Source organism: Etheostoma spectabile, chromosome 9 (genome assembly GCF_008692095.1).
Source record: "Etheostoma spectabile isolate EspeVRDwgs_2016 chromosome 9, UIUC_Espe_1.0, whole genome shotgun sequence".
NCBI lineage: Eukaryota > Metazoa > Chordata > Actinopteri > Perciformes > Percidae > Etheostoma > Etheostoma spectabile.
The window spans coordinates 35,056,391-35,083,987 of record NC_045741.1 but is presented as its reverse complement, the minus strand read 5'-3'; the positions used below and the strand labels follow the sequence as shown (position 1 = coordinate 35,083,987).

General features: G+C 40.1%; 1 protein-coding gene across 1 annotated transcript in view; it reads right to left on the bottom strand.

The window, feature by feature from the left end:
- Positions 1 to 27,597, bottom strand: part of atf6 (activating transcription factor 6) — a 34,957-nt gene that overhangs the window by 4,325 nt on the left and 3,035 nt on the right. Inside the window, 14 exon segments of the mRNA XM_032527079.1 lie at positions 4,220 to 4,304; positions 7,384 to 7,444; positions 7,446 to 7,466; positions 9,029 to 9,099; positions 9,869 to 9,971; positions 10,069 to 10,176; positions 11,693 to 11,770; positions 12,878 to 12,969; positions 13,130 to 13,315; positions 21,401 to 21,558; positions 23,103 to 23,306; positions 24,093 to 24,216; positions 25,522 to 25,619; positions 27,034 to 27,107. Of these exon segments, the coding sequence (XP_032382970.1) occupies positions 4,220 to 4,304; positions 7,384 to 7,444; positions 7,446 to 7,466; positions 9,029 to 9,099; positions 9,869 to 9,971; positions 10,069 to 10,176; positions 11,693 to 11,770; positions 12,878 to 12,969; positions 13,130 to 13,315; positions 21,401 to 21,558; positions 23,103 to 23,306; positions 24,093 to 24,216; positions 25,522 to 25,619; positions 27,034 to 27,107 (1,463 nt within the window).

Genomic DNA, 27,597 nt, shown 5'->3' with positions numbered 1-27,597 from the left:
GTTCCAGAAAGTTTCAGCGACACAGTGAGCTGTTGTGTGCTGATAAATCCCTGATGTCTGGCAACGACGCATCTGAGGAAACCTGAGAATGCATCTTTGGAGAATGGGGGCTGCCAGACTGGCACAAACACTGAACAAAGCATTTTTAATTTTTTTTTTTTTTTTTTTCTTCCCATCAGAATGGAAGCAATTCATCAGTATAATCACAAAATTACAGGGCCAATAAAATTAAATTGGGTCATATAGGATGTCAATTAGGCAATTTACATTCAAATAATCTACTAATCCGGACCAATTTTCAGGACATTTTGATTCAGAAAATGTTGCCTTTTATTAAATAAAGGGTTGGCACATTCTAAAGTAGAAGAACAAGCCAACGTTGAATAATAAGGAAATGTTTTACTATCATAAATTTAATGTTACAGGCAATAACAAGACTAAAAGAGTCTATAGGAGCTCTATGAGGCTCTAGCTAACATGCTCACAATGACAATGAGAAGACACTGATGTTTATCAGGTACCATATGTTCCCTACCATGTTCACCATCTTAGTTAAGTGTTGTAGCATGCTAACATTTGCAAAATTAGCACTAAAATCAAAGTAAAGCTGTGGCTGATGGGAAAGTCATTAGTTTAGCAGGAATTTAGTGAGAAAGCCAAGTACAGACAATTATAAAAAATTTGACCTGTTGATGGCACTAGAGAAAAATTAAAGGGATAACCAAGTTATTAAAATGAATCCTCAGGGGAACATATTTATCTGAACTGAATTTTAATGGCTATTCATCCAATAGGCATATCACCAAAAAACAAAATTGGCAAACTGATTGTGGCGCAAGAGGGAAAGCAATGGGATAACCAAAGCCAGTGGGACTCTGGGGACCATGAACATCTGTACAAAATTTCACTGAAAACAACGAATACTTCTTCTTGAGATATTTCAGTTGGACTCTGTACCAGAGTGGTGGACCAACAACCAACAGAGCAACGCAGCTAGCATGGCTGATAACCAGCTTCATGTATAGAGAATTAAGTCACTGAGGCAAAGAATCACCTGCACAAGTTTATTTTTGCAAGGATGGCAAGGGTTAAACATTTGGGTTGGTAAGAGTGCACTTCTTTTCATTGGTGGGGATGTTTGTTTGGATTAGTGGAGTAGGAAAATCTGACCCAACTCCTTCAGTGGTGCGGAGCTCTCTATTTCGAACCCCCAGTGAAGGCTGCCTTTTAGCGACAGAGCACATGTACAATCTCAGAGAAGTAAAAATAGACTGCAGTGCGTCTCCCTTGTACAATCCACCTGTAAATGAGGTCATCTCCAAAACATTCCTCTCCTCAAAACATGTCGCTTCCACTTGATTGAGCTACTTTCAAACTCTGGATTGTTAAATAAACACAACCTTCCGTCCTTACGTGGAGCCACTGCTCAGCCAGATGCATTTTCATTTCAGAGAATCAAGGCGGTCAAGTAACTTTACCAGAGCCCCTAAACCATGGACACGCAACGAGACAGAAACAAGCGAAGGCGTACATCAAAGTCTCGATCTAAGATGTTCAGTTATTGACCATGACAGACCAAACACTTGCTCCAGATTAGCAGAGTCTATCCACCTCCCCCAGATGAAAACCATTTAGTGGCTGGAGAAGGAAGGCATTCCTGAAGGAGAGCAGCTACAGGGAGCTGGAAAGAATTACCCTCCACCGTGGAGCAATCATGCTCCAGCGAGAAGACAGTATTTCTGCTTTTCTAAGTGTCTTGCCCAGCTTAATGTGTAAATTTGCACTTAATCACTTCAAAGTTCCAAACAAAGACAACATAAATCTGAAATGCAGCTTGATGGCTGTCGTATGTGTGACACATGGGGCTTTGAAGGAAGGAGGACCACGCGGGTGTAGAGATACACCAGCAACCTCTTTTCAATGTCAGCCTCTGTTTGCTTGCTTTTTAACTACAGTCCTTTCTGGCAACGAGGAACTACCAGGAGGATCGGTTGTGGCATCTGAAACTGAAGCTACCGTACGTGCATCTGTGCTATCATGAAACTGCGGTTAGCCTCCTAAAACCCGAATCAAGCAGGGAAAAAAAACGTTCGACAAAAGCACAGAAGAACACAATGTTTGCATTTACGGCCAAATGCCGGCATCCATGACAGGTCATGCAAATCAAACCTTTTCTTGAGCTAACAGGAATCTTTCCAGACCCAATATCTTTTGCTGAATGCCACCTTTGTTTGGCCATTTCAACAATTAGCTGAAAAGAAGGTCTTGGATTTCACTATTTACTGCTATTTCAATGGGCTATCTGACCTGCACAGACTTTAACATTCTTCCCTGACAAGACCAACCAAGAACAATGTTTACCTTAATCAATCTTCATCTCTAACACCCCCCTCCCAGAAAAAAGTGATTTCCCCTTGACCATGTCTTCCCTGTTGAGTAAAAGGCTCATATTCCACTGACTCACTCCTCTCAGAGCTGGTTGACTAATCAAATCTGTTGCTGGTGCTCTGCCACAGACAAGACAAGAAGATATCAGAGGAACAAGAGGATTGCTGATAAAAATGTCAGGCAAACATCCAACGACAACAGGCCTTCTTACCTAATTGCTCACACCCTACATAAACAAAATCTCTTCAGCAGGTTTCCCTTCAGTTCACTATCTTGCAGGCTTGCTGAAAATCAAGCCACCTGATAATTAACTGCAGCATTTGGACAAAGAAGACTTTCCACTGAAATCTCTGGTGACCGGACTTTGACATTTTGAATCGATAATCAAGCAGACCTAAGGACTATGGAGAAAAGCTATGATGAGCTCATGGAAATCAAAAACATCTGTATACATCTGTATGCATAACAATTTGGCAACAAATGCGGCAATCGAAGTCCAAGGTTGCCGATAGTGTTCCGATACTGAGGGCAGAAAGTCAAATATACAGGTGATTGCATCTCAAATGGGCTAGTGAAAACCAGCCATCCAAAACCACAACCAGGTGCACGGTCATTGCCCCCCCACATTGACAAAATGTGGACGGCAATTGTTCTCTTAAAGAGAACTAAAGCAGTCTAGATGAGCAGTGTCCTTTGTTAAAGATCCCATTGTAAATTGTGAGATTTCCATGTGGATTTTTTTTTTTTATAAAAGAAGGTTAAGGTCCAATATAAATACTGTGAAAGTATAGAAACGCTCAACTTACAAAAAAAATGCACACCACCTGTATTCTGATACTGTGCCTTTAAACGAGCTGTCGGGACTCCTGTGTGGTTGTGATGTCACAACTATACTAAACGTATAAAAGTTTCAGATAGAGGGTGAATACAGATATATTCAGACAAATAGTATGACTATTTGATGTGAAAAACAATGTGTTTTATGAACGTTAAAGCACGTAAATATGTTCAAGTAGCAACCCAAAATACAAGTATGAACTTTTATTAAAAACAGTGGGTGATGAATGTAAAGCAAACAATTCAAGCAATGTGTGTATGAAGGGACAGCAAAGATGTGGTCACACTAGGTTTTGCCAGCAAAAAAGGCCTTTTTGAATGTTTTTCTTAACAATAAGCTATCTTTAATATTAGAATAATAAAAAAAATATTTGTAACACAACTTAAGTAAATCTAATAAAATATACACCTCGCTGCCAAGGCCTCAACTTGATCATATCAATTTCAGTACAAAACTAATAGAAATCAAAGTCAATAGGATATAACCATATTGAAAAAGCTGTTTTTTCTCATGTTTGTGTCTGCGTGTGGTTCGGTCAGTGGCTCTACCAACACTTGACAGCATTGCTAAATGCTGAGCATAATCAGAGGCTGAAAGACATAACAGAAACCACAATGGGCTCTTCTTCACCTACGCCAAGACACCAAGACGCCAGATGTCCAAGAATCGTTTTGACAAAAAAATAATCCATAAAGAAACTTCTATTTAAGTTAAAAAGGCAACAAATGTTCTGCGTCTAAGAGTATAGATTTTGGGAAACAAAATACCTGCACATATGATATGAAAGGATAAGAATCACCTTAATGAGATTATGAAAGCAAAAGTGCTCTATTTTGGTCATAGGAATTTTTTCTTACAAGTGTACTGCGCCATCAGTAATGCATTCTTGTGGGAAGACGTGTTTCTGAATCTGATCCTAGTTTGCCTTTCATCTGTTACTTTGTGTTGAGTGACCAAACTCCCCAACTGTTGTGTCTGTGCTGTAGTGCATACCGTTTATGTTCATGGCTGGCAATACCAGAGACATCTTGGGTCGACTTCCTTTGTTGTGGTTGGTGGCAGGAAGTAGAAGATGATCCTGAAAACAAAGACAATGTCATCAAGTGGAAAATACAGCTCACATGGAAGCAAACAAAACATGTCGGAAGCATGCATTTGCCAGTTGTTGATTAAGATTTGGAGCCGAGTTTATAACTCCTAGGAGACCTACTGGAGGACTTGCATTAACAACATGAGGTTATCAATGATGCAATGGTCATCTGGGAAGTTCAAAGGTCCTAGCATAACTCAATAATTTCCATGAGCGCCTTTTCTAGTCACAAGATTCTTCAAATAGAGCATTCACTTTTCTCATGCCTCGCCCTATCTAAACAGTTAAAATCCCTCAACTGTTTGAATACTGTCCCTTTGGGCCATTTAAGCATTTTTAATCTACAAGAAGTCAGAGATCAAATTGGCAATAAACAGTATAATGCTTGTGTTCACACATGCAACACACACAAAACATGTCTCACACACACACACACACAAACACGTCTCTCACACACACACACGCACGCACGCACGCACACAGCTGTGTTTAGACTCAATAACGTCTTAAATTAAAACCCCCGCCTTCTAAATACCAACTTCTTTCAAACTCCACATCTCAAGTTTGTAATGCTGGCTTTCTCCTATGCATTTCTCAAGCCTGAGATTATCCATGATGCAGACATTATGCAACTGGTTGTAGTACTACTATACTACTACTACTACTACTACTATACTACTACTACTACTACTACTACTACTACTACTACTACTACTACTACTACTCGTAAAAATAGGAAACTGAACTTCATTTGTAAAATTAGTGGAGTGCTTATTTAGGAAGGGTTAAGTGAGACAGGTAACACTGCAGATAAATCACCCATGATTTGGTTTCTATCACCTGCAAAACTGGCATCAAGAGCTATCAGGAGACCAACTGAAAACGGGTTACCTCTGTCACACTTGGCTTGCAAAACTCAGCCAGGGTGAAATGAAAAATAAGGGGCACTGTGAGGTGATGACAGGCGGGAGTATGGTCTTAGGTTGGGGAAGGGATTACGGCTAAAAAAATAAAAAAGAAAAGATAGAAAGGAGCAATGCAGAAGAAAGAAAAAAAAGCCTAATACATTTTATTAAAATGACACTAAATGTTGCACAGCTAAGAGGTTATCTTTTGTAATTTTATTAATAGTGGTTCTTCAGAATACAGGGTTTGGTGTGATATATGGTCATAGCACTGCAACAAATTAGGGATAAGCTAAAAAGCCACCAAAGGGAATATTACATGCTAAAAAATGACTAAGAGGGTGCCTTGAATGTGTTTGGAAGATGGCAGGAAAACAAAACCCCCATTACTGGTCATCATGGGGGGCCGGCAAGCTTGTCGAGTTGATATAACAGCTGCCATGACAACAGGTGATTTTTTTTTTTTTCCTCCCTTGAACCCTATGGGATACGGTCCATGGTGAAAGCAGCCAGTGTTTCCACCACCTGACCTCAATGCACACTTACATAAAGCCACAGGTGCTAAAACAACACGAGGAATGAAGCAAGACCGCAAAACAGCAACAGAGTGAAAGTAGTTTCATACTTTGGGTTTGTTGGGAGTTAATGTTTTCCATCACCTCACCTCATTTCACACTTAAACAAAGCCACAGGTGGTAATGTACCTAAAAATGAAAAAAGGTTCACACCAAATAATGATCTTAGTCTTTTGCTATTTAATGCTTCGTTAAGTGTTTGTGATACCCAACAATGCTTTTATTCCTCTAACCTTTCCCACTTATTAAAACAAGGATAAGTCCACTTCATCACTTAATTTAAAAAAAACACACCCATTTGGAAGGTATTACGCTGATAGTAGCCTATAATACTGTGAAAACATCAACATATATTACCCCATTAGTATCCTGTTATTACAATAGTAATATAACTATTACCACTATCAGATATACATATGGTTGTCATCAAACCCATTCCTAGTTATTCCATTGGTAATTGCATGTTATTAGATCGGTTAATTCTTCACCTTTTAACGATTTCCTTTTACTGTGTGTGATACAGGATTTCTTTTTAATTAAAGTTTTACCTATTATTACCCCTTTTTTTCCATAAAGTGTACCGTTTTTCCGACCCCCCGCTTAGCAACACAAAATTGCTAGAAACGTGGAGAGCTATTGCTGTAGAGGCCCTCAACCGGGTACATCGTAGTAATCTTTTCCCTGCTTCACCAGCCAACTAAGGCCAAAGTTTTTTTTTGTCTTTGCCCCCTGTCCCCAAAATCCCCCCACTGGGGAATCTGGAATTTAAAGGCAAATCACCCAGAGGTGTTTAGGGGTTTTTTTTTTTTTTTTTTTTTTAATGAGCTCTTGGAAAAAGTGACCAAATGTTTTTTTGGGTAAAAAGGGGAAAAATAATTTTTTGTTAAAATTTTTGTAAAGGTTGGGAGGGTCTTCTTGAAAAAATCAGGACAAAAGAGGGCGCAAAATTATGATACGGAAAAAAAAAAACAAACCCGCAATGGGGGAGAGAAGAGTTCCTCTGTTTTCTTTTTCTGATACCGAAAAAGACCAAAAACCCAAAGTAACAAAAAAAAACACTTTTTTAATTTTGTCCGGGATTATATAAAGAGGGGGAAAAAAAAGTAAAACAAGTCTCAATGTGGAAAAAATTTTCCCAAAAAAAAAAAAGGGGCCCCCAAGATTAACGTGGAAAATAGGGCCACCCAAAAAACCAAAAAAAACGGTTTTGCGATTGCAAAAGACTAAGGAAAATGGACTAGAAAAAAGGTGTTATGTAACTAACCCCCCTTCCCAAAACCCCCCTTTCCCCCCCTTTCCCCTTTTTTTCTCAAATCTCTCTGGAGAAAAACCCCCTTTCAAAAATTTATGAATTTATAAGTTTGTTTTTTGCATTTAAAAAGGGCACTTTTTAATCCCCGTGAGGAAGAAGGAATTAATGACAAATGGAAGTTTTCACAGCTCAAATGGATAAAAATTTTTGTTTTTTGTTTTTTTTTTATTGTATGGGGGCCAGCGCTGGTTTTCCCCCAAACAAAATTCCCTGGAAAAGGACCAAAAAGTCCCAAAATTTCCCTGCGGAAGGGGCAACTACAAGAAAAAATGTGCCACGAAGAAATTTATCTCATCAAAGAAGTCCCCCGTAGGGTGTGATTTAGGTGGTAGTATCCTGCAGTTTATTGCCGGGATTCCTGTTGATAAAGAATAACAGAAAAAAAAATATGAAAGGAAAAACTGTAAAAAAAAACCCCCAAATTTTTCGAAATTTTGGGGAAAAGAACGAAAAATTTGGGGTTTTAAAAAACCCCCGAAACATTTTCCCCCCTGATCAAATGTGATAGTCAATGTTTGAAGAAGGGAAAAGTATTTTTTTTGGGCAAAATTTTTTTACAAAAATGGGTTTTTAAAACCCGATTTGGGTTTTCTAAAACCCTTTTAAAATTAAATTTTATAATCGTCTGTTAACCCCCCTATGCCCCCCTTTTACCTTTGGGGTTAAACAAAATCCTTTAATTCATTATTACAGTGGAGAAAAAGTAAAATTTGGGAGGCCATTGATTTACTTCCGAATTTTACGGTTTAAATATTTTTAAAATTTAAACAAATTAGTCAAACAATACAAAAATTATTTGCAACTATTTTGATAATCCATAAATAGTTTAAGTCATTTTTCAAGCCAAAATGCCATAAATTTATTCTGGTTCTGTTCAAATATAAGAATTTGCTGCTTTTCCCTGTTTTACATTATATTACTCAGATACGCTTTGGGTTTTTTAGTTTGTCAGAGAAAAAACTAAATTCATGAACTCATTTTAGGAGATTAAGGTGGTTATTTTTCACACTTGATTAATTGAGAAAATAACCGGCAGACTAATCAATAATTAAAATGAATCATTATATGACATCATGACAGTTGCAGCTCTACGTCTGCTTCCCTTGTTTTACAACCCACTGGAGAATACAAGCTTTCGCAGACTCTACTGCTGTGGCCTGGTTCTAAACATTATGTATACAGCAGGACGGCCACATACATGAGGATGAAAACCAAAATAAAACTGTGAGGAGCAACCGTTCTTGTGTATTTCCTCTTTTCATTCTGGTTCTGCTGAAACCGATTTCTCCCATTTTGTCTTGTAGATTTGGATGTTTCACAGTCAGACTTACAACTGCGAAAAAAAATAAACTGTGGGTGGCCAACAAAACATTTTCTCCATCAGCCTGATCCAAACTATACGCTACAGTCCAGCAGGAAAGGTTCTTAATGACCACTAAAGCTCTGAAGCAGTTTGGAGGGTCATGCTTTAAAAACACTGTAGCACAAATCAGACAGATTGTAAAAACTGATAAGCGGGCAAACGCCAAATATATGGATATCAAGGCAAATGTTATTTTCCATTACAGTCCCGTTCAAAGAGCCCTTCTGCTTAAGTACCACTCTAAAACACTGAAAAATACTAGTTTGTTATGTCTACATGTGCTTTATATAAATTGGTCTCTGTGTATCCAAGAGTCTGCAGCTCGGAAACCAGATTCAACTCACTGTTTTGGTTAAACAGTGTTTGCTTACCACACAAGAGATAGTTAATGTGTATTTGTTCCGATTGATCAACAAGATGGATGTGCCCTCTAGTTGTCAAAAAAATGCTTAATGCAGCTTTAAAATCAAAAAATCAAAATGGTAGAAAAAAAAATTAAATCTGAAAAGAGACTTGTGTGATCATGACACAAATACACTGTACAGGCCTTTACTCACTTTTCCTCAGTAGTTTCGGTGTATTGGACCGTCACAATCTGGGCACCGTCAGCCTCCTTATTCTCTGTTTTCTGTTGGGGAAAAAAAAAGAAGAGAAAGGGGCTATAATATCTTTATATTCTTATCAATTAACCACTAGAGTGAGCAGGATAAAATACTGGCAACTCTGTCAAATGTTAACAGACTGACTAAATGACCATCATTTCAAAACATCTACAGATCAACACACACTCCAGTCGCAAGGTTTTCTCCAGATATTTCACATCTAGTTTAGGAATCTTAAGACTTAGACTTGCATCTAGAACCAAACAATTACAAACACACCAAAAGAGTTATATAATATTGATATAAAATCACATATGTTGAATTACTGTTTATGTGCATCTGTGGACCTTAAACAGCTCAATACAGGTGAGAAATATACACCTCTACATCTCTATTTAAAGTAAAATGAAAAATGGGTATATACGAACTAGGCAGCTCCGAGTGGATTAGACCTACTGTGACAGATTTGGGGAAAAATGATGGAAAAAAGGAGCAGGGGGCACTAATCCTAAAGCTCCCTTCTAAGTGTAGTGTTTACTTTCTCAGGGCTTTCGGATTAAACTAAGCCCAATGAAGAGAAATGTGAGGCAGAAAAAGGGAAGGTGTGAGGGGAGGTGAAACAGTGGGGAAAGAGAGGCTTTGGTTTGCCAAAAACAACTTTATATGGCCTAAAATAAAAGGGAAGTTTAATTTGTAAGCTTTATTGCAAAACACTAAACATCACGTAAATTCTTACATGGCCCATTAGATATGTTGTCCTGCTTTTCTTTTTTCAAAACCTGCAGTGTGACCTACCAGAATAGTCCTGGTTGGTTTGTGATTGCTGTTACTCATGCGCCTGGATTTGGTCTGCTGCACTTCATGACGGTGGACCCAGCCCCTCAACTCATGGGCCAACCTGCCAATCAACATGTAGAACATTATTTTCTTTAAATTTTTGTAGTCTTACTTGAAAGGAGAAAAGTAGACCATACATGAAAGAGCTCATAACTTACTCTATGCACTTGGTCCTGTTAACAGGAGGCTGGCAGGGGGGAGGTGGTCGGAGGAAGATGGGATCCTTCACCACCATCAGGGCTTTATCCTCAGAGCTGCAACGCAGAAGAAAAAAAGCAGATAAAGGGTGTTAGAGGACGAGGAAAGTAATTACTTTACAAGACTGTTGATATGCTCTTAAATCAATGTAAGCATTTCAAATAAGAATCTGTTATTAAAAAATTAAATATTGTCCACATGTTGAGAATATGCTTTGAATGCAAACTGAGAGCCAACGTGGATGCCTGTCCTCTGATGGAGATGAAACACCAAGAGTGGATCGTGTAACAGGAAGCAAAACAGTACCAAAAGAGAAACCAGCAGGGCTTCAATGTGGGGACAATTATAAACCTTTAGAATGTCAGTGTAAATTAATGAGTTTTTAATTGATTCCAATTCCTAATACTTGACAAGTGCAGACGTGGCAGAGCTTCAGTTGCTAATTGTATGGACGGAAACGCTGAGAGGGGGAGTGCAGATTCAGACATCGCACATGCTGCTAGAGCATGGACGTGAGCACTGCCACCCTGCAGCTCAAATCCAGTCTGATTATGAACAATGACACAAAAAACAAGTCTGGGTTGTTACCAACAGGTGGGTTTATATACATTATACATTAGCAGCACACTACATTGCATTACTCAATTTATTCAGATTTAGTATTCAGAGAATACTGTGACTTTAGTTAACTGTTAAACCTCTGCAAATGAATGATTATGTTGCTTGAGGTGATGATGTAGACTGTCCACAGTCATCGCCCACCTGCAGGAGGCTTGCTACTAATCGCCTGCCACAGACGTAATACCTCCCGTGGGTCTCCCTGATCTGAGCCAACACGTCAACTATGCCTTACATTCCCAACTCTAAACGCTCTGGAAATGGTTCGGCGAGACAACATGTCAGCCCACAAAGCCTTGATCATAAGGGGCGATTTAACCCTTCCCCCACACACCCCTTCTGGTAGGGGCGGCAAGATTGGGTTTGCATATTCTCCGCATTTCCGCTCTTATGCTTGGGCTTCCCCCTTTTTGTGAAGGCTAATGTTCCTTCTGCCCACGTGGTTAAGCTGCTGGGAAACCCTGAAAACGCTGAAGGTTTGCATTAACAGAATCCCTATGCGAGATTGAAAAAACACAGGCGGCAAGCCATGCGCAATTTAACACTTGACCCCCTTGCAAAACCCTCAAGTTAGGAATGGGGGGGTGCAGGAAGTACCAAATAAGTATGTTTTATGCAATTTAAAATGAGAGCTGGGCCCTTGCATTTAAAAAAAAAAATAACACTTTTTGAAAAATAAACTGTATAGCAAAAAAAGTGGATGTCAAACATGGTGAGCCCAGTTTCCACTTTTTTACTCAAAGCCAATGCTGGGACCAGCCTGGGCCCGGAGGGGTTTGAAAAGAGACGTTTGGACGAGTTGGTAATGGCAGGTGCTTGTTTAACGTGCGTAATGACTGTATGATTTAGCGAGCCCAGGCACAGGGATAGGGTCCCTGACATGCGGTTTTTGTGAAAAGGGTTTGGGGGGGGCCAAATTCCCGCCCCCCTTCCCGAGGGGCCATGCGGGGGAGGGGGGGCCCCTACAATTCGTTTCGCCTTGGGGAGAAACCAAAGGTGTTTTCCACCGGGATGGAGGCTGGAGCCCGGGCCCCCTGAAAAAGGATGAAGAAAAGAAAAGGGGAGGGAAAATTGGAATAAAGAATGGGGGAAAAAAAACTGGAAAGAAGAACCGGGTAAGGGACTGAAATAACCGCTGAATTCCATGTGGCCCACATCCTGTGCACAGGAGGGTTGTTCGTTTTTAGCCACAAGCAGATTCTGAACTCTGATCAAGACTGCATAACCCAAAGCATGCTGCGGCGCACACACAAGCAAAAATACACAGTCTCTTTTCAACGGTATTACTACACTGGGTGGCATTTCCATTTCAAAAGGATCCAAATTCAAAAGAGGGCATATTTCACATTCCAAAGGAGAGCCCAAACACAAAACACACAGATGTGAACACAGGTACAAAACACAACACACACACACACACACACACAGACTTTAGCTACTGTGAATTACTACTCAAGTCACAAAAGCAAACTCATTCATGGGTCCCAAGAAACCTTTTCATGTTTAAGCTCTAGAAAACAACCAAGAAAACACATTCCCAGCACAGAGTGCAGGCAGATAATCAAAGCTAGCCTTGGAGAAAGTTATTCCTAGGAGAAAAAACAAACATTTGTATAACATGATAACAGAAAAGTCATCATTATAGTTGGATGTGGACTTGAGTTGAGTTTGTGGGATTACGTAATCTCTCCGTTTGCTCGCTGTGTAAAATAAACCCTTTTCTTCAGTGTGATTTTTCATAACTCATCTTAAATTTGTCATGACTTTTAATATTACGAGCACAATGTGTTCATTACCTTTGTCAACTGAAATATGGGGGAAGTAGGTTTGTGTGAACTTATTGCTTTCAACAGGAAATGTTCTGCTCTGTTTTTAATAAACGTTTGTGCGTAATATCTTACATGAGTGGCGTGATTCCCACAATGACTCAGGGGGCTTTCCATTTGTCTTCCTTCAGTAATTAAACTCTTGTGTATCTACAGTGTGTTGCTGTTACCATTAATCTTCATACATCTGGAGCTACAGTATGCCATCATCAGCGTGCTTTTGTTTTGAACTGAATTTAAGCTTTTAGAGCCTAAATTAAATTGTTGTGTCTACACTGAAAGACACACACAAACTGAGAGCCATAGTCACACAATGTGCGCTCACCTCATTGGTCCAATGTTAAGCATGACAAACACCAACACCACCATGAGGCACACAGCTCTCCTCTTGGGGGCCGTTACCTTCAGGACTGTGTTCTGCAGGAAAAGTTAGACATCACGTTGTAGTACAAATGGCAAATCACAGATATGAGTCATGTGTAATTCACACAAGACTTTTGTTACTTTGCACCGGCATCTTTTATAAGTGGAAGGCTGTGTGGACGTATTGGCAGAGCAGCGGCTGCTAGCCTCTCACCTCACTTAGCAGGCCCTCCAGCTGTTTCTTGAGCGTGCCATTCTCACTCTTAAGCTCCTCATTCTCAGACAACGCCACTTTCAGGCGAGCTTCCAGCGAGAGCAGATAATCTTTCTTCTTTTTCCGAGACAGGGATGCCGACTCGCGGTTCTTTATCATGCGCTGCTGCCTCTGTCCCAACTTGGACTGGAGCAAGAAGGTGACAGAGACAGAAAGAGACATTGGACAAAGGTTATTATTCATGTCAAGTCACCTACTTTATCACATATGGCTGTAACCACTTCACAACCTACCCAAAAGAGGGATGGTTATTGTGAGAAAGCAATAAATTGCCTGCTTGAGCCACCTGTTGGGTTGTAGATCATAGGTTCCTCTCACTAGTGTGACATCATGTTTGTCTAGGCTCTCAAAGGCACTTTTTAGTTGTTTTAGTTAAAAATAGCTTCCCATTCATAAAAGCAATCTTTTTCTGTGAGATCACGCAAACAAATGTCTAGGGGAAAAATAGGACAAATGGATATATACACATGTAGGCGTGCAAAACAACATAGTACAGTCAATGGTATAGATTAAACAGTATATTTACTGCCTTTTCCACACTAGAGCTCCAACATCTGCTTTGTCAATGTTTTGCACCAACATCTACTCATTCAAACTCAGGAGGCTGTATGTGGTGAACAACACTGGTGACATCCTAACAAGAAGTGTGGGAAGTGGAGGAGAAGTTTGAAAAGAGGGACACTGGCATGAGAGAGAGAAAAACAGTAAAAAGACACAAGTGAAAAAAGGAAATGGAAGAGGGGAAGGGGAAGCCCACATTAAAGCCACAGTTGGCTTTGTTATTCCCGCCGAGAGAGAACACCTTGGCCGTGGATGCTCCAGTTTACTACGGTGATAGAATAATACATAGACATATTCAAGACGTGTTGTGAGGTTAATGCCATCTCTGCAACCATGGCTGCGGTGATTAATCAAACACCTTCACTGACCATCCAGTCCCCAGCTACTCCTCCCCTCTCCTTCTCCAAACACAAACACCCACGTCAGGGTAATCCTCTAAGACCCTGGGCCTAATAGCCCCACTGGTGATTAAGTTATTTGGATCCCTGTATTTGTGTTCTGTCTCCTGAGAAACCCCTCTGTCTCCCAGCCCAGATCTGGGAGCCGTGCCACTAGCCCGAGCCTGGGAACGCTGCAAGTAAGCAGTTACCAGGGAGTGGAGAACAGGGGGAACTTCACATCGTAACCAGATTGAGGCTGCGGAGGAAAATGTGAGGCAGGCAGCAACAAAAAAATAAAAAATAAAAAAAAAGTGGCATTTCTCAATGAACCTCAATTGAATTGGTAAGAACGCAAACACTGGTTCAAACTCAAACTTTCTAAATCAAGTGTCTGCGGGAAACTGCCAAGGCGCCCGTGAGCACGGCCTTCTCCTCCTGCTGCTCCTGCAAAGTGGACAGCTGCAGGTTGTTGCTGAAAGGTAGAATTGCCTGCTCAACAACTCTTCAATGGACAAGTGCAGGTGAAGCGAGAGAAAAGAAGAGCTGACAAGCCAACAGGTCCCAGCATGTCTAACTGTCACACTGCTGTTGAGAGTCGACTCTTTCCATTCAGCATCAGAAGAGTTACTCCAGCAGGAAGTAGGTGATGAACCATTAACCTATCCAAGCGGGAGGGGGCTTAGTTTAACAAGTTTCCTGATTTTACTGTAGGTCATAAACACTTATAACCACGGCATGCAGGTGAAATAACTGTCAAGCAGGGATGTTGAATTCTTTCTGTCTTTTTCTGTTGCAGTTCACCCTATGGATACGGTTTCTCTTAACTCAATTTTAAAATCCACATGGTGCTTAACTATGCTGTAGGTAAAACATGTAGTTGCAGAGCAAAAGCAAGTCAGCACGTTGTCCCAGTTTGTTTTCCAATGAGGTATTTAGTCGACTGCAGAATTTGGTATTTTCTATTGATGTATCAAATCGCAAAATTCACACATTAGATACATTACAGCAGGGTTTTGTAAAATATAAGGAATGCTTGTGTGCCTTACTTTGTCATTAAACAATTAACTTAATACAATAATATTATTTTTCACTTTGTAATGAAACAATGAAATTTCAATAGTTTCCCTGCTGCATCATATTACACAAAAGCAGCTTTATACATTTTGACAAAAACAACCAGATGTGGTGACACTGAAAAACATGAGCTCAAAGTCCAGGGGCCCGCTTCAGGAAGGAGGTTTAACAAACTGAGTCTATCCCTAATTCTGAGTTGATTTACTCTGAGATGGGATAACAGCTGATTTCTGGGGCGGCTGTGGCTAAGTGGTAGAGCGGTTGCCTGCCAATCGGAAGGTTGGTGGTTCGATCCCTGCCCCTGCAGTCATTGTCGAAGTGTCCTTGGGCAAGACACTGAACCCCGAGTTGCACCCGGTGCTGCGCATCGGAGTGTGAATGTGTGTGAATGTTTATCTGATGAGCAGGTGGCACCTTGTACGGCAGCCCCGGCCACAGTGTATGAATGTGTGTGAATGGTGAATGTATCCTGTAGATGTAAAAGCGCTTTGAGCAGTTGTTAAGACTGGAAAAGCGCTATATAAATACAGCACATTTACATTTTGAGATTTGAGTTGGTTCAATCAACTCAGAGTAGGTTGACTCGGAGTTAAGCGAGTGCACCACCACAATAAAAAGGTAGCATGAATGGAGAGCCATACTACGATTCACCATGCCAACAACCACAAAGAAATCGGTCGGCATACTTTTGCTGCATTCTATTATTTCTCTGAGTCGGAGTTCCAACTAGAAAGTCCGACGTCGCCTAGCAACATGCACCAACCCGTCCCCTTTCCTCGGATTTCTGAGTTTGGAACTTGGACAACCCTTGTGGACACTAAGTAAGAATTCTGATATCCGAGGTCCGAGTCGGATTGTTGAGGATAACAGAACGCAGCAAGTATCCCTCTAGACCGGGAACTACTCATGCGCACATAAAGCAAATTTGAATATACATATTGTTGAAAAAAGCAACACGGCTGCTGCTGCAAAATAGCGAGAATTGGTGTGGGAGAAAATTGCTTCTAAAATGCGTAAGCTCTAATATAGTGTATTATTTCATATTTAAATCACAGGTAACCTATAATATTACAGGTGAAAACTGGACTGATAGTAGGCTACACCTATAATTTCATTTAGGTGCAATCCTGCGGGCAAAAAAAGAAACTACTACTAATCCCATTCTGAGGCTGCAGCGCCATGTCATTAACAGAACTATAATCTATAATCATGCATTTCTTTTTAATGGCGCTCACTGGTGTCAGCCCAGGGAACACTATAAAATCATTTTAGAGCGAGACACACTTTTCTGACGGCTCTGCATTTGCAAAAAAACATAATCCTACACAAAGAATGTGCTGGGAGGTAAAAGCATGTCCACCATGGGTGACGTCAGTGATATGCCTTGTTTGAGGAAAAAAAACGTCTTATAATCTGCCTAACAAACAAACCCTGTTTTTTTTTTTTTATTCATGCAGATGACAACACTGCGCTAACATGTGCCTGACACAGACCGAATGAATGAGGAAATGAAAGAGCGCTGTGTCAGAGCAAGTAGACAGAGAAACTTGAGGTTCCTTGAAGAAAACCTGCTCCCGACCAGGTTAGGTTCACAGACTCTGTTACCATAGTAACTGACTATGAGGTTAGGTCACCTCGCTTTCTGAAATGGGCTGGAGTTACCCTTCTCTCTCAGGTTTGATTAACCTCCCTTTTCAGAAACAGAAAACCCAGATCCTCATCTCAGGCTTAACAAACTCAGAGTTTTCACTAAACGCTGAAACGGGCGGTGTGTGATGTGGGGAAGCGTTCAAATCACTGGGTGTATTTAATTAAGAGCCTTGCTGTTACGTCTATGATATATTTCTCCCAGTATGAGTGTTGAATAATAAGCATAGATAATTAGACAAACTGTGTAATGGATATGATCAAGCTCCCTTGTAGCTCTCCAGGAATTTTCTCAATGGAATAATATTTTCTCTTCAACTCAACTGAGCACTCCGACTTGGAAACTGGACACTGATGCAAAAGAAAATGAAACACATAAAAGCATCATCTTCTCTGCTGGATGTAAGGGATCCCTTTCCAGCTGGCATTACACAATGCTTTCCTGGGCTCCCCTCCTATAAATGCTCCCATCCTAGTAATAGGAGGATTTGTTCTAGGCTGGAGTGCTTTGCAGTCTAGAGAGAACACACATACACACACACGGGTATAGGAGCTCATTACAATACAGGGAATCAATCCCTGATGGCTGTTTACAGCTGTCCCATAAGCTTTGTCCTACACAACACCTGTCGGAAGCATGTAATGGTTAGCAGCTGTTTAACACCCAGGCTAACTTCAGCCCAAAATACAGTACTGTAACAACTTGAACAGTGGCACACACAGACAAACTGTAGACATAACATGTAGTAACACCTGGCGCAGGCATGCCATCTTTAACAAGCATTTTACACTTCCCCCCAGCCCACCAATTCCACCACTGTGCTGTAGCTAAACCACAGTGAGGCTATAAAGTGAACACGGCTGCAGTGGGTCCAAACACCAGCATACACACACAGCATGACACGGCTCAAGAGCGTCTCGGCGGGCCACGGAAACAACTCTTAAGTCCATTTAAAGCGAGACCTCCAGGATGCAACTTTTGACAGATGAATTAACACATTATTTTTCTTAAAAATAAAAAGCTGAATTTATATATTCATAAGCAATGAAAAATGAGTGTGGTTTTGCTGCAACACTTGGTCTGGTACAAGCAGTAGCTTGGGGTGGCTAACGTTAGCATAGATAATGATGTGAAAGAGACATTATTGAACCACTGACCCTGACTCTTTGTGCTACTGTTACCCTACGTTAAACCATTATAAGTATTACCATTATAATTGTCACTTGTGGCTACAGTGGCTACCATTTAGCAAAACTTACAGAGTCTCACTTTTAATCAATAAATAGCTGATATGACACCCATATTCTGCAATATAAATATACAGTATGTTTACTACATTCTCTAAACCATCGTTAACAACTTGAGAAATTAATGGAGGTCTCAACTCAAAAAGCCACAGGCCTATTTTCCCCCACTCAATTATTGTAAACAGTCCCTCCCCTTTAATCACCTATTGTAAACTTTATTGACTTGCTTAGCTTTACAAATGGCTGAGAGGCTTATTTATTTTGGCCTCTGAGGTTTGGAATTCCTCGTCATTGTTCTCGTGGTCTGGCACGAAGAGTGCTTCTCCAGACTCAATTAACCCCATGATATTCGGACAAGTCCTCTCGGGCCCTTACAGGGGCCGACTATTTTTCCAGCCACAGTTCAGATGTTACCATTCATAAAATAAACAACCAATTGTGAAATTTCGGCTGAGGTTTATCATTGAAAAGTCTGAAGGAAAACTTTGTTAATGTCAAGATAAACTGAACAGACTGGTAAAATAGAACATTGTGACATTAGGTTATGACTAGTGTTTTTTTCACATCCATGGTAAATGCATCAGGGCCACACAGATTGTTCCTAAAAGATGCTAAAAGCTGAAAATTGGATGAATTTTCTGTGGTCGTCCCAGTGTCACCACTGAAAGCACTGCAAATCATTCAGGATACATTCCACAAATGTGACACATATGATTATTCTTAATTAAAAAAAGCTACCCTTATGAACAACAATGCATTTTTTGCAACTTCACTGCCGGTCACTTTGAGCTAGCCGGCGAATGGGAAACACCGTGAATGTGGAAGTTTTTCACACAGACAAAAAGAACAAGACAAAGAGGGGAGAAGACGGAGTGAGAACATGTTTCTCGCTAAAGGTCGGACTTTAGCAAGCCTTCAGGGAACTCTTATGCCGGGAACCAAAGCCTGAAACAACAAATGGCATCTCTCTGACTTTTAAGATGGACGCTGATGATTCAGACCAGCAGAAGAGGTAGTTTATTCAAGTAACAAAGAGAATCAAAAACATAGACCTATAAACTAGCCCCAGGTCTTTAAAAGAATATCAGGCTCTCCTACCCAAAATAAGTCCAGCATGCACAAAAGCTTGTATTAAGAAACCACAAGTTTGTACCATAAACAAAACAAACTATAATTGACTTTTCTGTTTTGACTTTTAAATCTCTGGGGCAGTCCCTGCTCTACTTAATAGTACCTTATAAAAGTCCCTGAAAGCTCTATGCTGTCCTGTGCTGTCATTACACAGGCCCAACAGAAATGAGTGCATGAGGCAGAAATACTGAAGATCAACAGGCTGTGTGTTAACTTTGCATGTCTGTGTGTGTCTTCTGTTCACTGCAGCTGTCCTGACATCACCCCTGAATACAACACACGTAAGGCTCCACCCTAGGTCATCCACATGGAGAGTAACATACTTTACACTATCTGCACTACAATTACATAACGTACATGTACATCTTTCCAATGAAACCCCACCGGTACAAACAAAGGAGAAGCCAATAACGATCGTGTATGGATTGTTTGTGGCTCCACGAAAACCAGAGAGGCTTATGATTAGTAACTATCACGCAGATGCCTCTCTTTTAAGAGTAATGACTCAATCAATTCACACAACAACAACAACAAAAAAAACTGCCAACATGGCAAAATCTTTCAATTTGATGTAATAGATTTTGGTGTCATTTGCATGTTTACGGACAGATATGGTCTATGCAGTATTTTAACTTTTTCCTTCAGCGTGAAAAATGCATGCATCATCATACATGAGGAAAAAAGTCATAAACCTTTTCCTTTCAACACTTCGTTTTCATATGTAATGCAGAAATAAAGTTAATGGTTTGTGAAATTAAAATAAACACTAAAAATAGGGTAAGATGAGTGAGTTGATGTTGGACAGGCTCCAGTTCAAGTGTGAACATGGCAACCACAACATCATAGTTACATAGTGGGCAGGTGCATGCACGCCCATGTGGTTACTCATAGTCCTGCAAGTGCGTGCATGCAAGTCCTTGCATGTCCACACACACCACACACACACACACACACACACACACACACACACACACACAAGGTACTATGAAGAGGCTTTGTCTTATAAATTGCTTGGACATATTCTTAGTTAAACTGTGAATTAAAGAGGATATGACCTTACGAAGAGCCTTTGAGCAAACATTGGACAGAGAAAAAAAACTAAAATGTTTGACAAGGAAGTCCAGGTTCTGTGTTTGACATTTTGTTTGAGCAATGAGATATCCATTAGAGCTCAACAGCGTGGTTCCGGAATTAAAAAGCCTATAGATTTTCTCCATAATGATTTTGATTGTCAACTATAATGTCCAAACCATCCAAGGTGGACTCAAGAGGATGTGAAATGAAAGTTTCTGCTCCAGTAGAAGCTAGAAATTCCACATGAAATCAACCATGTTTTATGAAAGACATGTTTTATTTGCGAACTTGTGGAGAAATACCCACAATCCTAAATTGCTGTTACCATGGAATGGTTTACCGCACCAACGAACGGCTAGAGCGAGCAGCTACCACTGAAGTCTATAATTGTTTATGTACACATTCTTGTACCTTTACCTTATTTGCCATTTTCAAAATGTTATTTTGCTTCAAATAAAATGTTTTATGGTAGCGATTCCTCTTTTACCTGGTTGGCTTGGTTCCATGTATAAAACTATTTGTATAAGCATTTAATGAAACGTTAATGGAGATATTGAATGGGAAGAAACACTTATCGAATCAGAGGGAAAAAAAAGAAGTGAGCGGTTACTGTTGAGCTCTATAGGGTTTGGCAACATGGCACTACTACATGTACTGTATGTACCTAGATTTACTGACTTGAATTATCAGTAAACAACCGCCCATTTGTTAAACGTGTAACTAGAGAAAAACAGTTGGAGTCCCCTTGGGGCCATGTTGGGTGTAACCAATGATAGGCAAAATGAGTGGCCTGAAAACATTTTGAGATCTCTGATCAAATAACAAGTTTTGTGGATGTTTGCCAACATATACAGAAAGATGTAAAATTGGCAGCACCTATGTGTGAAATCCGCTATAATGACAAACAATGCAAATATAATCTTTTGCATGGCTGATTATACATAAGTGGACAATTGCAATTGACCCTTTGAATGAGGGCAGCAGCACTAATCTGTGCTGGTTCTCATTTGCACCCCTTTGTGTTTATATCTAAGGGCAGTTCAACAATGTAACAAGTAGGAAGACTTAAGTGACAAACAGTGTGGACGAGACTCACTTCATCATCTGAGGAAGGGGTTCGAAGCGTGGCAGGAGCAGCGACAGGAACGTGCCTGTCCTGGCTGAGCGTTGGCATTGTGACCACATTGGTAGTGACAGCCCGTGTTGTCTGGATCTGTAGCACCTGGCTTGGCTGCGACAGCACTATGGTATGTCCTGAGAAAGAGTCCGCAATGCATTTTCAAATTACAGGTATTACACTATACTCTCATACTATAATCATATTTTTTTACAGTATAATTAACATTAAATAACGCTGACTGTGATTATGTGTGTCTGTCAATTTGTTCTTATGATTGTGTTAATGTTCTTATGCCACGTTGGTCTTGCTATCTATGACAAAAAAACAACAACAATCAACCTGATAGTCTCTACAATCTGGAAGCTGCATCAGTCTGCTGTTGAAAGAGCCTCCCACTGCAGATGGTACAGTCCAGCTCCCTCCCCCCCCTCCCCTCCCCCCCACTGTGTTTACAGTGCAGGTGGAAAGGATGTTTACCATCTTGACCTGTGGTCTTAAACCTTCACATTCCAAACTGAGAGGTGTGTGAGTTTTATGTGCATGAACACACATAAACCTGTATGTTGGCCCAAATGGATTATGGCCTGAACGAAAGAAACTAACAAAACCTCAACAAGACACAATATTGTCCATGTTTTAAAATGTCCCGTTAATGTAGGAGCCTCGCAGAGTGTACCCCAACCTTTCCAATAAGACTGTGCCAGGAACCATTCCTCAAACTGACCCAGCAACCTTCACCTCTTATACTAAACAACCTGTCAGTGCTAATTGTGAAGAAGCCTTAGCCAGTCTTCCTAATTAATGTGTGTGGTGCCAACGCTGTGTGTCTTGGGCCCAAACTCACCATCTGTAAGAAGAATTCATGAGGATAAAAGTCAAAAGAAATTATAAGCCTTGGAAACACCTGTCGGCCTATTAGCTCTTTGGAAATACTGGGCAAACTCTATAAAAATGTAATCTCATCAGTAAATATCTTTCATTTCTTTCTTCCATTTGCCTGATGCATGGGGCTTGCTTCTCAGCTGTAAATATTGCAAAGATCTTTCAAGTTGAGAGAGGTCAGGGACTCCACCCACTTTGGGCCCAGGCAATGACATAAGTATTTACATTGGCCTAGGTGCTGCTGATGTAACCAGATTGGTAAACCAGGCAGGCTAAAACCACAAAACAAAATAATAACAACTTCAATGCGCGAAACACACAGCAGCTCATTAATAGTTTTTGGTTTACATGTGGGTTATAAAACAAACTCCTGAGTGTATATTTATGGAGACTGATTCCCAGCATTGTTTTTTTCCAAAGTGTAACCCAAATGTGGACATATGTTGGTCACACAAAGGAGGCATCTAACATCTTAATGTCTGATTTGGTTATAATTATTTGAGTAGCATGGTACAGTGAGGACTAAGATCACTTATGAGCATAAACTGAGGTTAAAGCCCCATCTGCTGGCCAAGACGCAACATTTAAAAGATTGTCTAAGCAAGAACGACAAACACATTAATCAGAAGTTACAAACAGCTCCAATATCATGACATCACCAAATTTAAATGAATTACAAAATAATCTAAGTGAAGAGAAACACACAGCTCGCTAATACATAAAGTGCATCTGGTCTGATGCAATACTGTGCAATGTGAGGCAATGGGTCTCAGTGTGTTGCAGTGTGAGCTCTAACCTGGAGGGGGTGCTGGTTGGATGTTGATAGGTGCTTGTTTGACCACAGGCAGTACAGCAGTCTGCAGGGGCTGGATGATGATTGTCTTGGCCTGCAGGGGAGCTGATGCATGAGCCAGGGGCACAGCTGTAATCAGCGGTTTCGGTTGGATGGAGACCCTCTGGCCAATCTGAATCGGCCTTTTGATTGGCTGGGCTTGTCTGGCTGGTATGGGGGTGGGAGTAGTGAGATAAGAACACATAATGTATGTAAATACAAGTGAAAGGCTGACTCTAAGCTCCGGTGACAAAAATTTGCATATATTGTTGAAGGGCATTTAGAAGTTAGTTTTTTTCAACAAACCATCCCAAGTCATTTTTAATGACACACCACTTCTGTCTTTGTTTCGCACAATTCTCCAAAACCCAGAGTATGGTGCAAAACTTCCCCTGGTTTTTGAACAAAGCGTACAAACATGGATTACAGGTGGCCTCTAGTTCACCAAGTAAGAGCACGCGCCCCATGTAGTCTGAGTCCTTTGCAGTGGCCTGGGTTTGAATATGACCTGCGGCCCTTTGCTGCGTGTCATCCCCTCTCTCTTCCCACTTTCCTGTCTATCCACTGTCATAAATAAAAGGGAAAAGCCCCCAAAAATAACACGATTTTGCAGTTTTGCTACTTAAAAAACACGTGGAGGTTTGTATTTTTATCATAGGTACACTTCTGTGAGAGACAGATCTAAAACAAAATCCAGAAAAATCACATTGTATAATTTTTTAATATTTAATTTGCATTTTATTGCATGACATAAGTATTTGATACATCAGAAAAGCAGAACTTAATATCTGATTCAGATAACAGGTCTGTGAGATCCAGAATTCTTACTGGTTGGTAGGTGATCAAATACTTATGTCATGCAATAAAATGCAAACTAATCATTTAAAAATCAGACAATTTGATTTTCTGATTTTTTGTTTGTATTCTTCTGTAGACAGATAGATGCTGACTTACCTCGGGCGGTCTGGCTGGTCCTCTTTGGAGCTTTCTTAGCTGGAGGAGAGATTACAGAAAATCCACTCGACTCTGAGCAGACTGAAACAGAAGAGGACTGTGATTGTGGAGACAGGGCCTCATCCTAGAAGTAAAGCAGAGAAGACACGTGTCTATTAGATACCAGACATGTATTTAACCAAGACATCAGCAGTAAACACAAGCATCTAGAATACAGTTAACTCCTACTAAATGGTTTACTGCAAAGTCCTACTGCTAACTGCTTTCCAAAATTGTATTTTCTTTTGCATCCCTATTATCCTAATGTTTTTATCAAACACTTTTCCAATTCTAAGAGTTTTATTGTCCTTTTCTTATGATTGTACTTTCTGTGTTGTTGTTCTGTATTTGTAATCTAAGTCATTGACATTGAAAATGAGGGTCACTGCCGCCCCTCAATGATGCGTTATAATTGAACCCACGCAACTTCTAGACCCGCCCTTCAATAGCATTCACACACTACTATTGGCCAGGCGTCCATGCTTATGCAAGGTAACGTAACCCCATTTGTTCAGTTCCTATCCCCTGACCAATTGGCTATCCTAACTTAACCACTCAAGGTCAATGCCTAACTCCAATCAATTGGCTTCCTTCATAGGGTGGGACTTCACTAGAAGTTACGTGGGATCCATAATATTGCCTCAATGACCTGTTGAGGATAAAGGTTGAATGAATTTATTTTGACTTCTGCTGCTCAACGCTTTTACAAATGCACAGTTCTAAGCCGTGTCATAATTGCACAAGAGCCTGTCATCCAAACCGGCTGCTAATGAACTCACATAACATCAGAGTAGCTTTTGGATCATGATGATGATGATGATGATCAGTCATCAACAAACTTCACAGAAAGTAGAGAATACTGTCTAACAATATATTATTGTTGTAACATCAGAAAAAATGTGTATCAAGTGTCCTTGTCAATATTCAAAGACTCTGGTAGACAAATGTGTCCTTGGATTCAGTTAGCAGACAAACGTGTGCAGACTGTGTTGGGGCCAGACAAGGATGTAACCCATGTCCTTGTTTTGACACATTGTGAAAACATCTGCCTGCTAAATTATGCTAATGTGGCTAAACTTGTCAGCACCTTCCTTAAAAACGACAAGGCTGGGCACAGCTCAGGCAGGCAACGAATTATTAGTTTGACAAGGTGTTTAAGGTTTTTGTTAATAATAAGTGTCTAAAGTGTGCATGTGTGTATCCAAAAGTAAAGAGCAGCTGTTAATGTTTGGATACCATCTGGATGAGGGGTTTACTTGTTCCAACTGTGAACCAAGAGGGGCACATATGTAAAAACACACAGCCAATATCAACGTTAAATATTTGCATTTTAAATACAAGTCAAATGCTGAAAATGGAGAAGGACAAAGAGTTGAAGACAGTGACTTACTTGTAAGAAGTATGGGGACAGGGCTTCCACAGAAGTAGGAGAGGGGACAGAGCTCAGAGTGTGAGCAGGTGACAGAGAGTCCAGGCTCACCTCACCATCTGGATACACAAGGACAAAGACGTCAGGTAAATGTGTCATATACTGTATGTAGGCTTATCAGCATAGGTGGTTGTGATTTCCTATCCCTGTGTATTCCCACACATTAACTCAACACTAACACCCCTTCCATTTCCTTTAGATAGATAGATAGATATTTATTGATCCCAAAAAATGGGAAATTACAGTGTATCTATTCATTTGGCATAAACCCCTGTGTCCCATAAATACACATCTCATTATTAAGCTACACCAGCTGTCTTTGCAAATAAATCATAAAGCAGCCATGCAAACAAATGAACAAACGAAAGTTATCTGAGATATATTTGGTCATAATTTCCAATATTTTTCAAGAAATATAGCACTAATAGTTATAGATAGATAGACTAGATACTTTTCATTTTCAAACCAGTTAGATATTTAGCCAAACACCAAACCTGACCTATATACCAAATATAATATAACATAATGAGACTTGGTCTCTGTCATTGCTTTAAAATGAAGAGTCCAAACCCTAGATGTTTCATTTTGTTTAATGCCTGTTGCCTCCTTTGCTCGCATCTCAGGTGAGAGGGACTAAGTTGTGAGGAGAGGAGGTGAGGATAGGAACTGAGGCAGTACAAACTGAGAAATGAGAAGAAGGGTTCAGGAGCCAATGAAGCGGCACCATAATCAATCTGCCGTTTGATCAATGTTTTTTGGCTAACATAATTTGTCTGCTTCAAATCCAAAATGTTTCTATATTGGCACAGTTTTAGTTTTCTTTGAGACTACCTCTGCTATATCTTGTCCCGTAACCCAGAAAAACACAAACAGTCTAGTAAACTAACACAAAGTGCTATGCCCCTCCCACCTCCACAGAAATCTGATCTGCTTCATATTGTTATCCTCGGCTTGGCACTAATTGCGCTCAGCCAGTCAGACACTAGTGGCTCCGTTAGTCCATTTATAAACAACAGAACAAGGCGTTGTCATATTGCTTATTACTAATGCAGTATAAGTTGGATTTAGTGACGCCATCTACACCAGTTGCTGATGTAGGCTAGTTGTTATTATACCAGAACAGGCCATAATGACAAACAATGAATCAGCGGATTTTCATAAAAATCAAACTTGTTTAAGGTCCTACACCGGAACGGAAAACATTCTGAAAGAAAATAATAATCCTTAGTAAAAAAGTGATTTTCATTTTCTCATCAATGTTGCATTCCACTTAAAGCTTCAAGTAGCAAAACAACAACAGTGCATCTGAGAATATATGTCTATCAAATTGCCAAAGCACATCACATGGGCTGCATCATACAAATACTAAACAGATGGACATCCGACTCTATTTTAGTTCAGTTCAGAGGCCTCGTTTTTTATGCTGAAATGAGATAGCCATGTATACAGAGATGTCATTATGTACTGCTGTACCTGTGCAGGTGCTGCTTGTGTCCACTTCATTCCACGGTGGTATGTCGATATCAAAGTCCAGCTCACTGGCCTGAGAAACCAAAGATTTTTTTTTAAACGGACCTCATTAGAATGCAGATTGGCAACAAAGGCCATGTCTGATCACAGTCTACTAAGCAATGTGTGTATAAGCAATGTGTGTATAATCACTGAGCCATGCATTCCTGCCATGTGCAGAAAACAGCACATTAATAAACTCTCATTAGAATTCCTTTTTTTAAATTTAAAAATGTTATTACACACAATGTCTGAGTTGCTGCTGTTCCTGTATTACTTTTTTTTTTTAAGGATCCACATTAGCACAAGCATTGGCTATTCTTCCTGAGGTCCACACATATACAGTCATACACATTTTTACACAAAACTGCTTATCTCATTATTATAATAAACATTTAAGTACGGAAGAGAAACAAAATCATCATCCTTTAAACAAACATTAACCCAAACAAAATCATGAACACATCACAATTTATCAAGAATTTATAGCAATGAAAACAATATATTTGTTTTCAGAAATTACAAAAC